General features: G+C 44.9%; 1 protein-coding gene and 1 long non-coding RNA gene across 8 annotated transcripts in view; one reads left to right on the top strand and one right to left on the bottom strand.

Moving 5' to 3' along the window:
- The window catches only part of LOC109303416, a 17,728-nt gene extending 16,993 nt beyond the window's left edge, over nt 1-735 (bottom strand). The window contains exon 1 of the long non-coding RNA XR_002099097.1: nt 394-735. This is a non-coding gene — a long non-coding RNA (uncharacterized LOC109303416). The remainder of the gene's footprint in view (nt 1-393) is intronic.
- Nucleotides 736-2,218: 1,483 nt separating this feature from the next.
- The window catches only part of AKAP11 (A-kinase anchoring protein 11), a 57,596-nt gene continuing 45,140 nt past the window's right edge, over nt 2,219-14,674 (top strand). For 4 of the 7 annotated variants that reach the window (XM_019524321.1, XM_019524323.1, XM_019524320.1 and 1 more), the window contains exons 1-2: nt 2,220-2,467; nt 11,212-11,319. In XM_019524321.1, coding sequence (XP_019379866.1) covers nt 11,248-11,319 — 72 coding nt within the window. In that variant the 5' untranslated portion in view covers nt 2,220-2,467; nt 11,212-11,247. Of the gene's footprint in view, nt 2,468-10,472; nt 10,496-11,211; nt 11,320-14,674 lie in introns of those variants that run through there. The other 3 variants (XM_019524322.1, XM_019524318.1, XM_019524319.1) reach the window with 3 other exon arrangements.

Raw genomic sequence — 14,674 nt, 5'->3', positions numbered from 1 at the left:
GGGGGGGGGAGTCCTTTGTAAATCCAGATTAGAACTGGACTGATAAATGCTGAGCTGGGTGTGTGGGTTGATCAGCATTTGGAACACAGCTTCCCCATCATGCAGTGCTCCCCTGCTTTGCTGATCCCAGAATTCACTGCAGTCTCTTCTTCAGGCTTTCTGTTCTCCATCTCTCATGTAAATGAATGTTCATCTGTTCCCATCTCAGATGCAAATGAGACCTAGGGCAGTTGTTTCACTTTTGTCACCCTTATCTGGAGGGTTTTAGGTGTGTCTCTCACTGCATCTTAATCAGTTTCTGTTTAGGTAGATGGGGGGTGTGATTCTTTGCGAGTCAGACAGTCTGCATCCTGTGTCAGGGTTCCCCAAGAACATGGAGCTGACAGGTAACACCTGCATCCGGCTCCCAGCAGCCCCTTGCAAGCTGGAACATTGCCAAGCTGCAAGGAGCAACCTGGATCCTTACACACTGCTGCAGATCTGGGACAAACAGTGTCTTAGAGTCATGCAGCCTGGTGCCGGGACTATGATGATCCCATTCTGGGCTGTCCCACCCAATTAGGGATGGGTGGTCACCCTAGTGGCAGAAGGAGTAGCTTGATTACTGAGACATCAAGAGCATTAAAAAATAACGCAGAAGGTAGTTAATGCATCTAGAAGGCAGAGTCAAAGGAATCGGGTGGATTAAAATGGATTATAATGAGCCATAAAGTCAGGTGGCTCCCCCTCAGCTGCTGCCTGACTAGAAATGCTGCTGCCCATGTCATAGCCAGACTACGGTTTTTGGGTAGATGTGGTATCTTTTATTAGACCAACTAAGTTGGAAAAAATGTTCTTTGCAAGCTTTGGGGCATAAAGAAGGGTATTTGTGCCCAATAATTCTGCAGAAAATGACCTGGGGGTTACAGTGGACAATAAGCTGAATAGGAGCCAGCAGTGTGCCCCCGTTGCCAAGAAGGCTAATGGCCTGTATTGGTAAGAGTTGCTAGCAGGTCAAAGGGAAGTGATTATTCCCTTCTATTCAGCACTGGTGAGGCCACATCTGCAGTGCTGTGTTCAGGTTTGAGCCCCTCACTACAGAAAGGATGTGGACAAATTGGAGAGTCCAGTGGAGGACAACAAAAATGGCGATGGGGCTGGGGCCCATGACTTCTGAGGAGAGGCTGGGGGAACTGGGTTTATTTAGTCTAGAGAAGAGAAGATTTGAGGTGGGATTTAATAGCAGCCTTCAACTACCTTAAGTGGGGTTCGAAAGAGGATGGCGGGAGACTGTTCTCAGTGGTGGCAGAGGCCAGACCAAGGAGCAATGGTCTCAAGTTGCAGGAAGGGAAGTTTAGGTTAGATATAAGGAAGAACTTTTCTCACTGGAAGGGTAGTAAAACACTGCAACAGGCTACCTGGGGAGGTGGTGGAAACTCCATTTATTGGAGGTATTTAAAAGCTGGCTAGACAAAGCTTTGGCTGCGATGATCCAGTTGGGGGTGGTCCTGCTTTGAGCAGGGAGTTGCATGAGACCTCTTGAGGTCCCTTCCAACCCTAAATTTCTATAACTTGCAAAGAACAATTTCCCCAACTATTTCGTTGGTCTAATATGCAATTCCCAAACTCTGACTGGTTGCACACCACCAGTTTAAAATGATGCAACCTTAAGTACCACCAACAAAATGTTGTCATATAACGTAAGTATAATAAATCTTTTAAGCAGGACAGGTTGTCTGCATACCACTGGTGGTACCCGCACCACAGACCGATCTCATAAAAGATCATATCCAGCTAAAGGCCCTTGTCTGTCCACATCCTTAGCCCAACACGCCTGCCGGTCTCCGCAGCTTGGTTTTAAGCACTGGGTGGAACAGGAATCAGAAGAAGTGTGACTGCATTTCTCCCACCCCCCATACCAATAAGAGCCCCGCTGGGGCAAGGGCGTGCCCCAAGGGCCAGAGAGGCGGGACCCGGGCACGTGGCGCAGCGCAGGGAGGAGGGGCGGGCGCAGGACGCCTTAGGGTGTTGGAGGCCCGCGCGTGACGTCACCCGCAGGGGGCTGGAGGCGACCGCGGCAGGACCCCTGCTCATTGGCCGCTTCCCCCTCTCGCGGTGGATCCCTCCGGGCTTCACCCCGCCCCACCCTTCTCCAGCCAATAGGCGCCGGGGGAAGCGAGCACGTGGCCCTCCCTGGGGCTGTACGGCCGGCCAAACCTCGCGAGAGGTGGGGTGGTGACGACGGGATCGGACAGGACAGGATATGGCTGCGGGCGGCCGAGGTTGAGGAGCCAGGTACGGGCGGGGCCTGCGCCCCTTCCTGCGCGCCTGGTCTGTGACCCGCGGGGTGGTGGCCCGGCGCTGCTTCGTCCGCGCTCCCGGCCCCGGCGCCGCTGGAGTTCTTGGACCTCCCCCCGGTCCCGGTTTTCCAAGCGTCCCCCTGCGCGGTGTCCTGCAGCCGGAGCATCGACCTCGCACGTGGATGAAGGTACCGCTGGGTTCAAGCCCTCTCTGTTTTGTTGTTGCCCCGAGTCATATTTTGCAGCAAAAACTGAAAATAAAAGAGACGCCGCTTTGAAACTTGTCTCAAGCAAATCATTGGGGCGGTGGGGACAGGACGACTCCGTTTTCTTTCTCTGTGGTTTCAGACCCAGTTGGAAGGTGACCTCGTTTCTAGCCAGTACTGAGCAGATCGTGGTCAATCTTATATGGGGTATGGGAACCTGGTGAGAAGCACAGACAGGCCTTAGGGCAGGGGGATCTAGCTTTTAACCCTGCTTGTTCCAGCCCTATGGCCTGTCCCTGCTTCTCACCAGGTTCCCGTGCCCCATGTAGGATCGGCTGCAACCTGCTCAGCGCTAGGGAGAAATGGGGTCAGCTTCCCGCTGGGTCTGAACCCTCAGAGGAAGAAGATGGGGGTCATCCTGCCCCCCACCCCAGTGATTAGCTTGAGATGTTGCCACTCTTTAAAGTTTCAACATGGTGTGTGTTTTGTTTTTTGTTTTTGTTTTCTATGGAAAGTGTTACTTTGGGCAAAATAAAAAAGGGTTTAGACCAAGCGGTACCTTCATCTGTGTGCAATTATGCTCTTGTTGCAGGGATGCCAAGCACGCATTTTCCATGTTGTGTTCCCCTGCACAGTTGGCATCCTTTAGTCGAAGGAGAAAAGGCATGGGCTGTTTCTGTTCTACTGTGATCATGTTTTCAAAGCCTCTGAGAACTTGAGATGATAAATCTGCTGTGTTTCTGGGCATGTTCATAGCATTGTAGAGGAGTCAGGCTGGGAGGGATCTCCAGAGATTATGTCGCCCAACCGCCAGCCTGAGGCAGGATCATCCCCATATACTTTATCTTAAGCAAACATTTGATAATTCTGCAATCGGTTAGAAAGTGTGTTTTTTATTATGGTTGAGGTAAAGGTAAGAATTAAGTGAAGACAAACTGGAAAAAATGGTAGCAATCGGGGGTTTGGTGTGGTTTTATGTCTTTCAGTGCTAGTTCTGTAACATAATTTGGGTAACGAATATTTGTTTGTATGGTTTTGAAATCATCTGTGCTTCTGGTTCACCATCAGGAAGTAAATAAAAATAGCCATGTTCATTTTGACTTGGTTAATGTCAGCAAATGAGGATTCAGCATTTGCCATAATGAAAAAAAGCTGCTTTTAACACTTGAATAAGGTATAAGCCAAGTAACTAACTTATTTTTATTTCTGTATCAGGTAACTATACAGCTAGAACACTTCCTAAAAACCTTATATGTTGCAGTAAAGTATGCAAAAGTAGCCAGCAGTTCTAGAGAAAACTGTTCTGAAATAATGTCTTGCTAACTTTTTAAATGGCAGAATGGTGTGACATACAAGTTATACACTAAAGATGTCTAAGTTTTAAGGGATTTAATTCCATGTTTTAATTTTCAGTTAGTGTTTTTCTCTAAGGTATTTGTTTGTTCTTTCTGTAGCCATGTTGACATTGGGTCAGTTGCATATTGAGAAAATCTTTTTGTTTTTGTATAAAATAAAGGCTGCAATTCAGTGTTTTTGACAACTCCATGATGATAAATCAGTGAATAAAAGACAGAGTTTTTTTCCTGTTTGCTTGGGTTTTTTTGTTAGCAGTTTGGAGAGAAGAATCTTTGAACTTAAATCTTCCAACAGGTCTAGGTATAATGACATCTGCAAAAATAAGTCCTTCTTTAAACATGCAACATGTGTGTATTTTTACAAGACTCATTGTAAAGTATTTCAAAAAGTGAAGTTACTGAATCTAACGTTAAAAATAATGTATCATCATATAATGTCTATCTACTGTTCAGTGGGGGGAAAAATTTCTCTTGGTACCAATTTTGTCATGGGGAAAATGTGTCCTTTTAAAACTGAGGTATACGATAAATGTCACATTTATTCAAGCACACCTATTCCTCTGACAATTTATAGTCCAGACAAATGCCTCCATTTGGGATAAGTAAAAAACTGATTTTCATTCCAGAATGGACTCTTCAAATGTCTATGAAATGGCAAAATGGCTCTTTCTGTTATGGCAATATAAGGGGTGAAGGAGTGGTGGTAGGGGGCTATGCTCAGTACCGGGTCACCCAAGGCTGAACACTGGTGGCATGGAGCAGGGTGGCAATCCTGTCATCCCTTCCCCTCCCCCTGCTGCAGGGCCAAGAGCTGCAGGCTTAACCTTCCCTCACCTGCTGCCAAACTGGCATTAGCTCTTCTTGGCCAAGGATCTGGGGGAAGGAGAGTAGAGTTGATGATTGGACTAATGGAGCATTCATCCCTGGGTAAGCCTGTGCTGTGGCAGATAAGACTCTAGAAAAATCTCTCTCCCTTCATTCTGCCACCCTGAAACAAGGTGTGTGTCTTACTTGTGTGGTATGTGAAAAACACATCAAACCTTTGCTGTGGTGATGTGCTATACAACATAACATTGAACATAGCCTTTCATAATGTTCCCACGCTTCACCATGTTTCTGGTTATTATGGAGGCAACTTACAGGTCAGGGGGAAGGGTGTGAAAACAATTTTTCAAGGCTCTTAACTGTGTTGGTCATGATGATTGATTTAAAAGTCACGTGAAACATTGAAGAAAACATTAGAACCTGGGGACAGAGAGAGCCCACTGGATTATCTAGTCCACTCTATTGCCAGAATAGGATCATTAAGAACATAGATTCTTAATGATATCCATTTTTGCTAAGATTGCAGAAGAGTTTGAATGATCTCTCTACATAACTTTTTGAAAGGTTGAGAATTTGAATGAAGGCTTTCTGTGATTGGGCTTTTCCCTGAAATTTACTTTTAGGCAGCTTCTTTAGTTGTTTTGGAAATTAATGACCAGGCAGACAGTTTAATTATTGAAACAAAATCTTTCTGCTCTTTAGACAGTGCTATAGCCAAAGGGGTTGCTCTTTGAAACTTGCAGTTGGCTTAACTGTACCCTCATCAATGATTGGTGCCTTTTTATTTGATGTGAAAATATGATTTAATAAAGGTGTGGAGACTGCTTAAACTGCTTAAAACAGTGGCTTTCAACCTGTGGTCTGTGGACCCCTGGAGGTCTCCAGACTGTCCAAGGTGTTTGCAAAAAATGATTATGATCAGTCAAAAGTACGTGAATACGCAGACTTGCAGTTCAAAGTGGTCCACATCTCCATTCAAAATTTTTTAGGGGTCAGCAAATGCAAAAAGTTCAAAAACCACCGGCTTAGAATATGTGTAATTTTAAGACTTACACTTGGAGCTATGCATTTCAACATAGATATGTGTATGTGGGCATAGCTCAGTTAAATTGCACTGATTATTGTTCAGCACACTTGTATTTTACGGACATGTAAAATAGCATAATTTCCCAATGTAAGATCTTAGTTAGATGCAGTTGAGTTATAGGCAAGTTAAATAAAAGGTAAAGTTTATATATCATAAATAGAATCATAGAAATTAATGTTGGAAGGGACCTCAGGACATCATCCGGTCCAACCCCCTGCTCAGAACAGGACCATCGCCAACTAGATCATCCCAACCAAGGCTTTGTCTAGCTGGGTCTTAAAAATCTTCGAAGATGGAGATTCTACAACCTTTGTAGGTAACCTGTTCTAGTGCTTCATCGCCTTCCTAGCAAGCAAGTTTTTCCTAATATCTAACTTAAACTTTCTTTGCTGCAAGTTCAGACCATCACTTCTTGTTGTCATCTCCCACCACTAGTGGACGGGTCATTTTCGACCTGGAGAGATGTGGGCAGTGGGGTTCTGCAGGGCTCAGTCCTCGGGCCCGCACTGTTCAACATCTTCATCAGTGACTTGGACGAGGGGGTAAAAAGCACCCTGTTGAAATTTGCTGATGACACAAAGATGTGGGGGGATGTGGGTATGCTAGAAGGGAGGAATAGGCTGCAATCAGACCTAAACAGGTTACGGGGTGGGCAGTCGAGAATAGGATGGGATTCAACACTGACAAGTGCAAGGTGATGCACCTGGGGAGGAACAACCAGCACCATACCTACAGGCTGGGGAACTCCCTTCTTGTCAGTACAGAGGCAGAAAAGGATCTTGGACTCATCATTGATGCCAAGATTAACATGGGCCAGTAGCGTGGGGATGCAGTCAGGAAGGCCAACCGCACCTTGTCGTGCATCCACAGATGCATCTCAAGTGGGTCCAAGGAGGTGATCCTCCGCCTCTATGCAGCACTGGTCAGGCCACAGCTGGAGTACTGTGTCCAGTTCTGGGTGCTGCACTTCAAGAGGGATGTGGACAACATGGAGAGGGTCCAGAGGAGGGCTGCTCGCATGATTGGGGGCAGCAGGGCAGGCCCTATGAGGAGAGGCTAGGGGACCTGAAACTGTTCAGCCTCCATAAGAGAAGGCTGAGGGGGGATCTAGTGGCCTGCTACAAACTAGTCAGAGGGGACCAGCAGACACTGGGGGAGTCCCTGTTCCCTCGAGCACTGCCAGGAGTGACTAGGAATAACGGTCACAAGCTGGCAGAGGGTAGATTCAGGCTAGATATCAGGAGGTGCTACTTCACTGTCAGGTCGGCTAGGATCCAGAACCAACTTCCAAGTGAAGTGGTGCAGGCTCCTACCCTGGGGGTCTTTAAGAGGAGGTTAGATGAACACCTTGCTGTGGTCATTTGACCCCAGTACTTTTTCTTGCCATGGCAGGGGGTTGGACTTGATGATCTGCTTAGGTCCCTTCTGACCCTACCGACTATGAAACTCCATCCTCTTTAGAACCCCCCCTCTGTCTTTTCTTCTCCAGACTAAATAAGCCCAGTTCCCTCAGCCTTTCCTCATAAGCCACATTCCCCAGCCCCCTTACCATTTTTGTTGCCCTCTGCTGGACTCTCCCAATTTGCCCATGTCCCTTCTGTAGCGGGAGGCCCCAAATGACACTGTACTCCTAATGTGGCTTTACCAGTGCTGAATAGAGCGGAAGAATCATTTTCCTTGATTTGTTAGCAACGCTACTAATACTAATTCAACCCAGTATTCTGTTAGTCTTCATTGCAACAAGGGCACACTGTTGGCTCATGTTTATCTTATTGTTCACTGTAACCACTCTCCTTTTCTGTAGAGCTGCTGCTTAGGCTGTACTGGCGCATGGGATTCTTTCATCCTAAATGCAGGACTTTGCGCTTGTCCTTATTGAACCTCATGAGACTTGTTTTGGCCCAATCCTCCCATTTGTCAAGGTCTCTCTGAATTCTAGCCCTACTCTCTAGCAAATCTATTACTCTGCCCAGCTTAGTGCCATTTGCAAACTTGCTGAGGGTGCACTCTATACTACTTTCCAGGTTGTTGATGAAGATACTGAACAAAACCAGCCTGACTCCTGGGGCACTTCACTTGATACCAGCTGCCAAGTAGACATTGAGCCATTAGTACCTTTTGAGCCTGAGAATCCAGCCAGTTTTCTGTCCATTTACAGTTCCTTCATGTAATTCACACCTTCTTAGCTTACTTGTGAGAATGTTTTTGGAGACCATATCAAAAGCCTTGCTATAGTCAAGGTATCACATCCATTGATCTCCCTGCATCCACAGAGCCAGTCATCTCCTCGTAGAAGGCAGTCAGATAGGTCTGACATAACTTGCTTTTGAATCCATGGTGGCTGTTCCTAACCACCTGCTTCTTCTCCAAGTGCTTAGAAATGGATTCCTTGAGGACCTTTTTCAACTCAATATATCATCCTTTAGCTGGTTCATGTTCTTTAGTGCCAGCATTTCTCCTCCTGATAGCTGCAAGATTTTTCTTTCCACCTTCTTCCCACCTTCCCTCCCCCACCCACTTCACCCCATCCACAAAAATCTACAAGTGGGAAGGAGTTTCAGTAGTAATGTTGAGTATGAAGGTATGAGGAAAGAAGTTAAATGAAATTGCTCAGTTGAACTGTTTTTGTATTTTCATGACTTGAATTATTGCCACTGCTTTTATTTTTCCTTTATTTTTATTAAATATATTAAAAAAGGCAAAAACTTTAAGCATCTTTATCAACAAAGAATCTTAATCTGCAGATTTGAAATTAATCATTTGGTCTAGTTTTATTATAGTTCCAGTTTAACTTAAAGTACTGTGAAAATACTGCTGAGGGAGTGGGGAGCTCTGTTGCTCAGGAACACAGTAGCTGTTGTGATCTGCATGGTTTTGTAGCAATACAAGGCAGCAAAATGGCCCTAACTTTGATCCTGGATGAAGCATGGTTAAAAATTGGAGCACTTTTGCTACAGCTGTATTGCTACAAAACCATGAAAAGGGATTCTGGTTTTTTCTGTTTAAAAATGGCAAATTCTCTGATTAAAAATCCAAAATTCTCATTAAGAACCCAAAATATGCATTTTTCTGCAATTAAAGTGAAATGCCACTATATATAGGTATCAGTTGAATGCAATGTTTTATTGATATATTTACAATTTCAAAGTAATTTGGAAGCCTACCATTGCCTCAATCACTATACATAAAATACATTCTAAATACTTACATATTTTGGTGTAAGATTTTTTTTTTCTTTTTTATCATAGAAAATAGGAGCTCCACCTGCCCTGTTCGCTCACCAGGATGTGGGTCCAGCTGCAGCTGTCGCCCCCGCTGCTTTGTGGCACTGAGTATCCCTGATATGCCAGTGCCCTGCCCTTGCCATTGCCCCTCCTTCCCAAGCCACAGCCCCTTGGCCCTGCTGGTGCCCCTCACCCCCAACCCACAGTCTCCCACTCCCATAGCCCTTCTGGTGTTCCTTACTCCCAGCCCACAGCCCCCTGGCCTGCCCAGCCCTGCCAGAGGGGGTCACCAGCCCTCGGGGCTACAGAGCCAGGGTTTGCAGCCCCCTGCCCACCTGACCCTCAGTTGCTGTGTATGAGAGGCAGTGGCTGCTGCAGCCAGAGCGGAGCATGGAGCTTGCCTCCTCCCCCCTTCCCCACCACTGCAGGTGGCATGGCTGGAGCAGAGCTGAACAGAGCTTGTGGGGAACAAGGATGGATGAGGGCTGCCTGCTGTGGGGCTTGGGGCTCCCTGTCCTGCTGCACTGTATCTGGGGGCCTTTGTTGCCCAGCAGGCAGGACCTGGCGTGGGAGGGTTGATAGGCTTTGTGCTATGGCTTCTGCTGCTGGGAGCCCCGCACTAACCACGCTGCCATGGTGAGATGCCCTATGCCCACCTGGGAGCAGTGGGAGTAGCAGCACAGAGTTGTGCCCTCCATTGCTGCTGGGTGGGCAGGGGAAGCCTTGCTGTGGGTGCATGGCTGGCGTGGGACTCCTGGTGGCGGGAGTACCAAGCCTCTCTGCCCTCTTGCGCTGGATCCTGCTTGTTGGGACATGGCCATGGAGGCCCCTGAGTTTGGGCAACAGGGTGTGGAGCCCCGAGCCCACAGTGGGCAGTCCACATCCTCCATTGACCCGTGCACAAATATGAGGGGGCACATATCCCCTCCCGCCATTCCCCCCTGGAGTTTGTGCAGTGTTGGGGAGCCAGCCCCTGCCACCCCAGACAAGCTGCCTGTGCCTCCTTTCCACTCCCTCAGCAGGCCCCATGACCATGCATTTCCACCCTGACTATGCAGCACCCCCAACCCTGTCCTGCTCCCTCCCTCACCGTGGGAGTCTCAATCTCCACCCCTCCCTACCCCACAGACTTAGCTGCAGGTAGGCTGGGGAGCTACTCTTCACCACTACCTGGCTCTATTGTTGGTCGCAAGTGTGTGCTTGAGTATACATGCACTTGGTGCCCTCTGCCCCAAGCAGTCGGTTGCAGGCTGGAACTCAGCCAGCCTACAGGGGGAACCCGCTGTCTGGTCAGCCAATTGCAACGCTTACTAAAACAGCCAATCGGCATGTTCTGCACAGACAGAAGCACCGCCATAATGGGAAGGACTGGAATGGGGGGGCGAAGCAAGCAGTGCTGGCCTTGCCTCCCACATGGAAGATATACTAGCTAATTTAAAAGAAAAATGAAATTTTCATATTTTCCCAAGCAGGAAGCAACTCTGATCACCTGAGATCCTGCTCCTGCCCTTGTTTCAAGGTAATTTGCACCATCACAGATTCTCACACCTCCTGTGAGGGGCTGTAAACTAGCTATGACTGACTGCCCAGAGTTTTCCGTCTATTGACTCCTCTGTGAAATCCTATGAAATACGAACTTTCTTTTCTACCTAGGAGACCTTTTACAATCTTTTCTCCAATGCCTGATGAAGGGTGTTTGTGCCTGGGGGGGGGGACTTAAAGAATTTTTTTTGCAAAAATCTTGTTGGTCTGATAAAAGATATCATCTCTACTATGAGTCCTGATTGCCTTTTCCTCTAGGCCAATATGGCTACAACCTGGGTACTTGGGGGTTACTTTTTTTTAAATCCAAAAATTAGGGATTTTGTTAAATTAGAGAAAACCAGGATCCCTGGTAGTGACTAGTAAATTTGACTGCTGTTAATCAGTAGAATAGTAAAGTGAAACATTCAAGAAAAGTAAAACTTCTTCCACTTGTCCCTCCCACTGTTAGCCAGAGAGGATAAATATTTTGTTTAGATGTTATGTTTTTCAGGCTCACTGTTTTCACAGTCCATTAACTCTAGACTTTACAACAGCACATTTTTTAAGAGGAAAAAAATGAATGGGATGCTAACTGTTTGCATTTGTTCAGTTTTAACATACCTTACCTTATATCAAAATTGTGGAATTGTTCTGTATATACAAGGTATATTCAAAGTGTAAAGTGATTATGTGATAAATATTTTTATGTAGGCATTTTGGAGCTGATCTCCTTCGCTGAAAACTAAGATGAACAAAACCATGGATACTTATACCAGAGCTCGGAGCAGTCATATGAAGCCTAGAGTATTTGTGAAAAAGGTAAAGCTTAACTCCTTGTATATAGCTAATCTTGAGAGTTATGTTGAACAGAGTGAGCTATCAGATGTAATAAATTTAATTTTTTTTATTTCTTTAGTAGTTGCCAAATGTTTTTGGCACCAAGTAACTATTAAGTTACTTAATACTTTGTTATATTTATAGTCAAATGAAACACTGTTCACTATATTGAAGCTGGAAAACTGAATGATTTAGGTATAGGATGTAGTGGGCCCATATTTTATTTTATTTCCTGTTTTGTATATTTTCTATGATTTCTATGAAATCAAGGAGCAGTTTTTCAGAAAAATGAAAAATGATATTTAAGCAAGCATCTAATGATTGTATATCAACATATTAACCTATTTAATGGACCTAAATGTTTGATTCTCAACTAGTAATATATTAGTTAATATACAATTTCATGCCACAAATGAAAGTATATGTATGTTGCTTACATTTGGATATTATTTTGTGAAATTTGTATTAAAGATGCATGACCTGTCCTATATCCTGTAAGTATATTTGTGCTACTTGCACAAAGAATAAGGGCCGAAATCAAATGCAATTCCCTGTTAATTTTTTATTCTTCAAATTCATATTGCTTCACTTCTATTGATTTGTATTATATTTGTTCAATTTTACTTTTGTTTAAATTAGTAGAATGTGTAATTTTATTGTATGTCTTTACTAATAACCGCATATCCTTTAAATTTATTAGTATACAATGTATAATCCTGTTGTTAATTCTCCTGGATCATTTTAGTCCAAGCTGTAAATAAACTACTATTAACATTAATGATCGCAGAAAAAAAGAAATGTTGATAAAAATCTATTCCACCCCAGTTACTTGACTGAGTTATGCTCAGACTTCCATGGATTTCTGCTAAGCAGTACTTTTGTGAAAAATGAGTCCTGCATGTCCTATAGAGAGTACTTCTGACAAACTGAAGCCCCCTCAACCCCTCCCCCCATTTAGGTATGATGTTTAACCATCATAATAGGGTGTTTAATCAATTTAATTGTATTCAGTTGTCTATTTTTCATCAAACCGATTTTGATGTCCCCATCCCTGGGCTCCCCAGACAAGATGCTCTCATGGCTCTGTCCTGCACTCTGCCCTGGCTGCAACCCATGCTCCTGCCCCATCCTTACTCCTTCCCTCACCATGGGGGCCTTGATCTGCTCCTCATCCTCCTAAAAACAAGAAAAAAATATAATGGCATACGTGAGCTGAAACTTTGAGGCAGAAGGGGTACACTTGTTAAAAAAGGTTGAAAACCCCTGACTTAGGGGATAACATACTTTAATCTTTTTCAACTTATTTAGACCCTCAATTGGATTAAAAATATTGCAGTTTAAGTCATAATAAAGGAATTGATTTATCTATTTTATATATAAGTATGTTTAGATTTTACTGCTTTAGAGTAATACACTCTTCTGTGGTATTTTTATTGATATTACTATCTTACACACTTACAGAGAACCATGAAAAGCAGAGCAAGATAAATATTGTTTTTCCTCTGGAATCATCATAAAATATATTCTGTTCTATTGGGTGTCTTTTCTTTTCTTAGAATTATCCACAGAATAGATTTTGTAGACATAGCTAGAAGCCATCAGAATATCCAGCATTATATTACTGGTTCTTGTTTTCTGTAAGTCACCAAGTGTTCCTTGGCCATAGTTGAAAGATTTCTCGTATAAAATGGTAACAGCTACATAGAAAATTAGAGTCAGAAGAGACCTCAGGAGGTTATCTGTGTCTGTTCCTGATGAACGCTAAAGTCTAATTGATGTCAGTCTCGCCTCAATTTAAATAATCAATTAGTCTTGTACGGTTATCACCTTCTCCGTAAAGTTTTCCTTTTTTTTTTCCTGCTAAGGCAGTCTTTGCTCTTCAACAGGCTGGCTGAAGACTGCCAGGACCCTTCTTGATGCAGTATTCTGCATACCCACGCTCTCGCCTGCCAGGACTTGCTGATAAGGGAGAAAAGAAGAAATGTTTGGGCATGTAGCTTCTTGCACAATTGGTCCTTATGTCTGCCTTAGTATAGTGAGGGCTCTGCCAACCCCTGTACCCTCTCCTGTTCTACTGGGTGTTAACGTATAGTCCATATGATCTGCCAGAGTCTATCAGAGTCCTTCCTATGCCTCTGACTCAAATAAATCACCATCAAGTTAGTCCTGGTTAGCCTCCACCAGGGCTTTAGAAAATGAACTGACTTGTGTTTAAATAGCTTCCCAGCTTATGTGCAGATAGTTACTCTTCACTATCGCTCTGTGTCTAGGAGGGTTCTTTCCCTCTTCCCAGGTGGCGAAAACAAAGTTAACTTATCTGTGTCCTTCTGTTCAGGTCTTTATGATACCTCCTTATCAGTCCTTCTGTTCAGGTCTTTATAGTACCTCCTTCTCAGTCCTTATCACCAGCTGAGGCTTCAGGTTACCCAAAAGCTGCTTTGTCTTGGCTTCTTCCCTGTCAGCTCTCTCACTAGAGCTCACTTCCTGAAGAGCTTTGTTGCAGCCTCCTGGATGCTCTCAGGCATTCCTGCTGTCAACCTGTTAGATTCAGGAACTTCCAATTCTGGTTGTTCCCCTTTTGTCTGCTCTGAGTCTGTTGTTATAGCAGAGCTCACGTTCCTTCCTCCTCCCCTCTGGAAACACTGTGAGAAGAAGGATTCCTGTGTGACTTTGTGTAGCTTTGGTTACGGGACGGCTGCTTGCAAGCACCCTTCCAACTCTGGTACTTACTCTCTGCCACCGGTGTCTCTTCTCTTCCCTTACAATCTAGTCAAATCCCCTGCTTAAAACAGGGCCATCCACAACCAGATCATTCCAGCCAAAGGTTTGTCTAGTTGGGTCTTGAGAACATCCAAGGGTGGAGATTGTACCACCTCTCTAGGTAACCTGTTCCAGTGTTTTCTTACCCTCCTAGTGAGAACATTCTTCGTGATATCTAACCCGAGTTTCCCTTGTTGCAACTTAAGACTGTTGCTCCTTTTTCGTCCATCTGCCACCACTGAGAACATTTTAGTTCTATTCTCTGTTGAATCCCCCTTCACGTAGTTGAAGACTGCTGTTAAATCCCCTCTGTCTTCTCTTTTCTAGACTAAATAAGCCCAGTTCCTTCAGCTTGTCCCCAGAAATCTGTGAAATCTATCTATGAAGTCAGGGGCAGGCATAATATGGACTGTGGATCATATCTGAATCTGACTGTGGGTCAGAAATTTAATATTTATCTGCCCCGGCTGCCTGTCAAAGATGGCAAGGCACCAGGGGTAGTAAGACCCAGGGGGAACTGGCGGTGGGACCCAGCAGCTGCAGCAGCATGGCCTGCCCAGCTCCGCCCTCCCCAAAC

Source organism: Gavialis gangeticus, unplaced genomic scaffold (assembly GCF_001723915.1).
Source record: "Gavialis gangeticus isolate Ggan-Ray unplaced genomic scaffold, GavGan_comp1, whole genome shotgun sequence".
Taxonomy (NCBI): domain Eukaryota; kingdom Metazoa; phylum Chordata; order Crocodylia; family Gavialidae; genus Gavialis; species Gavialis gangeticus.
The sequence above is the reverse complement of the archived record's forward strand: the minus strand, read 5'-3'. Positions and strand labels throughout refer to the sequence as shown.